This window comes from Alligator sinensis, unplaced genomic scaffold (genome assembly GCF_000455745.1).
Source record: "Alligator sinensis unplaced genomic scaffold, ASM45574v1 scaffold97_1, whole genome shotgun sequence".
NCBI lineage: Eukaryota > Metazoa > Chordata > Crocodylia > Alligatoridae > Alligator > Alligator sinensis.
This window is the reverse complement of record NW_005841921.1, coordinates 2,307,775-2,315,448: the sequence shown is the minus strand read 5'-3', so window position 1 is coordinate 2,315,448 and position 7,674 is coordinate 2,307,775. Positions and strand designations below refer to the sequence as shown.

The window sequence follows — 7,674 nt, the reverse complement described above, 5'->3', positions numbered from 1 at the left end:
TCCCTCCTGTGACAGGACACTCAGGCCCCAGGAACCCCAAGACATCTTCCTGAGTAGCTGTGAATGGAAGACCTCTCATCCGGATGATGACTTGATTCTCTTTGGATAAGAACTGAGCCACTTCATTGGAGGTACCTGACAGAAAACGGGTTGGGGGTTGGACGAAGTAGGTTAATTTTGTTTGAAAAGAATCGGAAACCTAGCCACAGAGGAAGGAATGAAACTGCAAGAAGATCCTTTGTAAGTCACGAGTTCTGTAGGGCCTGCGACAACAGAGATTTAGTCCACAATCCCATAAGATGTGGAGCTACCCCTAGCTTCCTCAGAAAGCAGTTTGGCACTGTGCAGCATCATGACGTTAAGTAACAACATGAGAGACACGTAACTGACAAAGCTTCAGATCACTTAACTGCATGGAGCCCTTTCAGGGTGCTTATACCCTGGGCACAGTGGTTAAAAAAGTGACATACAAAAAGTTAAAAAAAAAAGCAGTTAAAAAAGTGACATACAAAAGGACTGGCTGAAAGCTTTTCACATTATGATTTTAGGTTTGGCAAGGAAAAATAAGGCAGATAATGGACTTTTCCAGTGCACACATACTGTTTCTCCCTCTAAACACCAAGCTGTTTGCCTGTGGGTGTCACAATCAGAACAACCCAACTAGCACAAGCTCAATAGTCCCAAAACAGTTGATAACAGCATACAGCCATATCAATTTCTGAAGAGTAAATAAAAAATGCTATTTGGTTATTCCTTTTTTTTTCTCATACAGCTAAAGAATAGAAAGAGAATGGATTACAACTACTCACCTCCAGCAATCTTTAGAAACTCTTCTCCAGTAGCTTTGTAAACCTTTGTAGAAGGGGAAAAAACCCCCCCAAAACAAAAAAACACATATTAAAATTACAAAGGTCATTTAAAATTGAAACGGAACATTTTCTAGAGTAACGTAGAACTTTGTAAAGGTTCTTTTAATAGCTGCTGAGTTCTGCCAACAAATAAAATTTATTTTTAAAAATTAGAGGAAGATTGGATTTTCAAAAATAGTTGGTGAGGGTAAAAGTGGCCCACCTCCCAGTAACTTTCAATAGAAGCTGAATGCCTTAATTTTCATGGATTTTTTTTATCTTTCCTCCCAAAGAGGAAGTCAATTCCTACTAATTATATAATAGGTTTATGCTCATTTAAAGCAGACTGCTTCAAATATTCTCAGCACAATAATATGACAGTTGGCATATCGTCAACATATGTTCTTTACCTCAATGTATCGACTACCCATATGATGCTTATGTCTTTCTAAAGCCAAGTCTCTCTGTTCAGCACTGACAAATCGCACTAAGGCTTCCCCATTTCTTCTTCCCTGAGCATTCAGACACAGAGCCACACCACCTCTAAATAAAAGACAAAGTAAAAGGAGAGATTGAGTTATGAAAGTCTTATAAATCATTGGCATCATTTCCCCACTCCTATTGATCTGAAAAATCTTGAGACCAGACTTTAAAAATAAGTCGCTACTTTTAAGTAGTGTTTAAGTGCTGGTGCTGCTGCAGTGATGGTCGAGGAAATCTCTCTAGTATAAACAAATTCCGCCCCCCCAAACTCTAGATTACAAAAATTGTTTATACAAACTATGATTTTGGTATCTAATCCATTGTTTTATCAAATCAAATCAAAATAAAGTCTCTTGCCACGCAATGCTCTCACTAACTTACAGTGCTTTGCTTTTCCTGTTTTCTATTTTTCATTATAAAAAAAGAAAACCTTTAAAAAAATTCCATCTTCAAACTGATATGTTCTTAGAATTAACACCTAAAACAAACTGATGTCTGGGATATTCCTTCATTTTTACTATGAAATATATTAGGGCCCCTAAATAAAAGAGTATATTTAATGCTTAATATATTCAACAACTGTGTGTGTTTTGTTGTGGGGTGTTCTTCAAGCAGTCTGAAGAAGGGCACTTGATGCTCAAAAGTTTGTCCAACTTCTCTGTCAACTATGCAATTGATCCAAAAGATACCACAAAAATGTCCTTGCTTCTCATACATTTTCTGGACCATCACAGCTATGATAACACTCCAATCCTATTATATTGATATAAGAATATATGCACGCATATTCACCTACCATGCTGATTAGATTATATTTTAGACTATAAAAGATAATTATGCAAAACTTGACATATTCATCTCCTACATCTGAGACTTAGAAAAAAATTCCTCTAAGCAATGCTGGCGGTGCCAAGCCTGTTCTAACTAGATGAGGTGACATTCAATCCTGACTAGCTCAGAATTCCCATAAGCAGCCAGTATTAACCAAAGGGTCATAATACAACACACACATGCACACGTACCATGATCAACATCCAATTCAATAGGAAAAACTGCAGAACATTAATTAACATTGATGGAAACAGACAAATTGCAGAATAAACAACATGCATTGGGTATGTTCTTACACACACACATTTTAGCAGGACTTTTTCCTGCAAAGAGCCATAGGCGATAAGCTGAAAAGCTATTTGTAGTTTGTGGCTTGTTTTAAGCATCACGAAAAGCTATTTGTAGTTTGTGGCTTGTTTTTAGCATCACAGCCTTAAAAACTAAACTAAAACTTTGAAATGTTATCCCCAAATTAAAACTTCTCCAGTTAGCACAGAACATCTGAGAATATTTTTGATTACACTCCGAGTCTGTAGCTGTAGAAGATTACAACAGGTGATTTAACATTTGTTGTTCTTTAAAACAAAAACAAAAAATCCTCTTCATTTTCTTGTTTGAAAATGCTTTGCTTGCTTTGTAGCTTTATGAGAAGAGGAATGACAGCTTTTTGGTAGAAGTCTTACCCATAAGAATCCAAGCCCTTGGAAACCTAGGATAGGTTCCTCAAAACATCCCACGGCTTATGGCAAGTTACTGCAAGATAAACTAGGGTGTTAGCTTATAGCATGCTAGCTACTCTGCAGCAATGATTCCTGTGCATCCTCCTACCTTCATAAGGGAGATGAAGTAGCTTAGCCTACTTGCATTAAGGACAGGCTACTTCACATACACAACAGGGTAAGAGCATGCATACAGGCAGCTTTCCCATACAAACTCCTATTCTGTGAAATTCACATCCCACTTTGCCTTTTGGTAACTTGCTTGTGTGGCCATACCATCTGTTTCCTCACTGGCAAAATATGCATCCCAAACCTCACAGAGGTGAAGCAAACTTCTATACTGTGCTTTATATCCAAAGGTCTTAACAAAGTTATCAGTGACTGATGGCTGGTAATATAGCTCCAAGTTTACACTAATTACTAATTTGCCCTTTCTAAAAGCATAATAAAGGGAGGGTAAATATGGAGGGTGGGGGGGAAGTCAAATAAGATGAAGCAAGATCTGAAATAAGGTATGTGTCGTTGGTTTTTTTTGGTTTTTCTTTTACAAAACAAACCTGTTTGACAAGTTTTTTTCCCCTATCAATGCACATGTGCAGTAGAGGATGTACCAAGAAGTTATGAAATAGGAGTAAGAAGGAAAGAATACAATGTTAAAAAGGTAACATAGAAATCATTAACTATGGTTCTGTTCCCTGAATAGAAAAATCTCTTAAATTCTGATTGTTCACATATCAATATGGTATTCAGTTAAGTCTTTTAAAAACAAACAATATTTAAAATTATACATACGACAATACTGTCATATTCCTGTAGGCCACAATATCTATAATTTCTATATAAAATTTTTCCAAGGTTATGCATAATACATTACCTACAGTTCTTTGTTTTGAAGAATATATGTAAACTAGACAAAAACTGCAAATTTTATTATAATTGTATTGTAAATAGTAAATATTTACAGTTAAGCAAGATATTGTATAATTATAAATAATATGTAATATTTTAAAATTGTACAAACCTGTGCAAGTATCTTTGAACTACAAGAATAAAGAACATAACAGAAAGCTGTGGATTATATAATCCCAGCCTTGTGTTGTTCTTATCCATGCAGTTCACAGTGAAGTGCATATATACTGTGAATATATTTTATATAATAAAATTATGTACTACATTTTAAAAGGATTAATGTTAAAAGCAAAGTTAAATGATGTTACAGAAAATCTCATACTCTTACTTGGCAATATTGAGTCCTTTGAAAAATCGGGCAATATCTTGGTCTGAAGATTGCCAGGGCAAACCTCTGGCACGTATTACTGTTTCACTGTCTACTGCTTCAGATTTGCTACTGCAGAAAGAAGTCAAAGTAACCATTAAGCCACATCTTCTGTGATACCATTACCACCAAATTTAATTACAATTACTCATTCAACAAATGAGTCATTGGGATATTTGCTGCTGCTTCATTTCCTTTTTCGTGTCCTTGCATGACAAGGTATTTAGCAGAATTCACATATTCGTCAGAATCTGACAGGGCCAAACTGCAAGTGCTTCTGCTACATCTTTGAACTTGCGAGCTCTGGGCTGTCAACCATGTGCTTTAAGCACCTGCACCACATCATTTCCTTTCTTAACTGAATAAGGAATATACCATAATTTTCTCATATATAATATGCCCCTGTATAGAGTATGCACCTTGATTTTGAAGGAAGACTGAAGGAAAAAGATTCTTTGACTGAATGGCAGAGGCTACTCAACCAGCTCCATGCACTGGATGGGAACCATGGACCAACCAAGAGCACTAGGTCTTGGGCCATGCATTGAGTCTGACCCCATGTACCGGCTTTGGAGCTAAATGTCGGGGCAACCCAGTGAACTGAGTCCAGCACCACATGCCAGGTCTGGGGCTGCCCACCAACTCGAGCCACATGCTTGGTCCGACTCAGTGTGCTCAATCTGGGGCTACACTCTGGCCCTAGAGTCATGTGCTAAGTCCAACCTAGCACACAGCCCTGGAGCCACCTCATGGTCCCAGACTTAGCATACCAGGTTGAACCCATCATGCCAAGTTTGGGGCCATGTGCAAGGTCAGATTCAGTATGCAGGGTCTGGCTGTGGCCTGATTCAGCACATGGCTAGGAAGCAGGGCTCCCCATGGTTCCAGAATTTGGCAGTAAGGGGTAAATTTGGGGGTGAAAGTGGTGACTGCGCTTCTCACCGCCTCAGCTCCTCCCTGCCCCCCACCGTATTTCCAGACCTATGAAACTTCTTTTTCCTTGCATATAATGCAAACCCCATTTTCCTCACCTGGTTGAAGGGGGGGGTGGGGGGGAGGGGAGGTGCAGATTATGTAAGAAAATACAGCATTGCAGTCGTCATACCACGACAAGGCCCACGTGTGACCTTAAATGGTGCCATCTTAAAAATAAAATAAAATACTTTAACAAGTCTGCAGGAATTTTAAGAAGGTTCCTCTTAGTGGTAGGCCTGACAGTACACTGCAAGATGGTTACATGCCGATACTGAGTATACATGATCGAAATCAAAGCAAATTAGATCATGCAGATTTCATATAGGAATATTCCCCATTTACTCCAATTTCTTTCAAAACAAAAGTACATATATCCACTCTGCACCTCCCCTCCCCCGCCATTTTTTTAGAATTTAGAAAAGCACAAATACTGAACTCATCTAAAGAGGAAGATGAAAAAACCGTGTTTATTATTTTACAAATAGTTTGTTAATGTAAAAATATTTATCAAAGAAAAATATATAAAACAGTAATATGAAACATTTAATGATAAGAGTTGCAAGATGCCTGATCATTTAAATTTAGGTGTTGGAAGACATGAGGTTGTGAAAAAAAATGTATTTCTTTCTAACCAAATCTCTTCCTTTCTTTTCAGTGAAAGAAAGAAAAAAAAAAACTCAGAAGAGAAAAGAAAACTAATTCCAGGGATACCTGAGAAGCAAATATCTTTATCCAAACCAAAGGCTGAACACCCACTCAGTCATGAGCAGTAATACACATAACAAGGCATCATATTAGCCCCCAAATTCACATTATTTGAGCCATCAGCAACAAAAGTGAGGAAGATCCAGGGGCCAAGACATAGGCCTGCTAAACATCAACTTTTGTTTAAGGCATATGAAGGAGTCACACAGCCCAGGGGGAGTCATAGAGTCTTTGCAAGTGACATCTAATAAGCTCTGGTTCAACAGCAAGTGATTAACGTTTCATAGTTGGCAGGGTTGGAAGGGACCGGAGCAGATCATCAAGTCCAACCCCCTGCCATGGGCAGAAGAAAGTGCTGGGGTCAAATGACCCCAGCTAGGTGATTGTCTAGCCTCCTTTTGAAGAGCTCAGTGCAGGAGCGAGCACCACTTCCCTTGGAAGTTGGCTCCAGATCCTAGCCGCCCTGACTGTGAAGTAGTGCCTCCTGATGTCCAGCCTGAATCTACTCTCAGTCAACTTATGGCTGTTATTTCTTGTTACTCTCAGTAGTGCTCGGGGGAACAGAGACTCTCCCATTGCCTGCTGGTCCTCCTTGGCAAGTTTATAAGCAGCTACCAGACCCCCTTCTCAGCCTTCTCTTGCTGAGGCTGAACAGGTTCAGGTCCTGTAGCCTCTCCTCGTAGGGCCTGCCCTGCTGCCCCCTGATCATGTGAGTGGCCCTCCTCTGAACCCTCTCCATGTTGTCCACATCCCTCCTGAAGTGTGGCACCCAAAACCGGACGCAGTACTCCAACTGTGGCCTGACCAATGTCACATAGAGGGGGAGGATCACCTCCTTGGACCTGCTCATGATGCATCTATGGATGCATGACAAGGTGCAGTTAGCCTACTCAGCCTTTGCACTGAGTAGCTATCTTATTTCAACAAAAAAGTTTGGTGTCTGTTTCTACAAACTGTCCGGAATCCTCACTCTAATCTATTCAGCCTTACGTTGCTCCAATTGTCTAACTAATTACAGTTTGCAACAGCATCCTGTACAACTGCGCCCTTTTGTAAAGGCAAATGGTATAAGAGATTATGTTGGTTTAGCGTATACAACACACTGTTCTTACCTATGCTAGGGAAAGTGTCTAGGTATTTTTCTGAATCCGTGGGTTCAGCTCTATTCAGACACTAATATAGGGGGACAGCCAGCATTTATACATGGTATCAATTTCACTTGAACACTAGGCTTAGATAACATTGCTTAGGATTTCAGTTGCAACCTGCCTACATTTGAGTTTGTTCTCTTGTGACTACTGCCAGAGCTGAATAAAACTGTCAGTGAGGAGACACATTAGAAAAAACATCCTTCTCCTTAGTTTTTTCCTGCACTATCAGCTGTAGACAGTTGTAAATGCACTCACCAGGGACCTGTTTCATACTTGTATTTCACAGTTTCAGGGTCTGTAAATATGTGACCTGTAATAAAGATGAAGGTAAAAAAATATATAACTCAGAATATATATAATTCAAAATATATCACTTAAAAATATATAATTTAGGCTTTTCAAGTAGTATTGAAAAAGCCATTGATGATTTGTTTGAAGGAAAGTATCTTAAAAATCACTCCACAAGAAAAAAGTGTCACTTACTGCATGTTTCAGATAGCATGCTGAAAATAATAGCCACCATAGTTTTCACTTGCCAGACACCGAAGTCCTCCTCTGTTTCATCTGTTCCTAAGCTTAGAACTATGCAGATGGTTAAAGAAAATTAAGATTTTCACAATTATTTGCAACAAGTTGTAAGGCTTTGCTATTATCAACATAGAACTGGAATCCAATTGACTTAAGGG

The 7,674-nt window shown here is 38.9% G+C and overlaps 1 protein-coding gene across 1 annotated transcript in view; it reads right to left on the bottom strand.

The window, feature by feature from the left end:
• ESRP2 (epithelial splicing regulatory protein 2) overlaps positions 1 to 7,674 on the bottom strand; it is a 63,681-nt gene that overhangs the window by 25,837 nt on the left and 30,170 nt on the right. Inside the window, 6 exon segments of the mRNA XM_025198432.1 lie at positions 2 to 135; positions 810 to 852; positions 1,259 to 1,391; positions 4,119 to 4,229; positions 7,244 to 7,298; positions 7,472 to 7,570. Coding sequence (XP_025054217.1) covers positions 2 to 135; positions 810 to 852; positions 1,259 to 1,391; positions 4,119 to 4,229; positions 7,244 to 7,298; positions 7,472 to 7,570 — 575 coding nt within the window.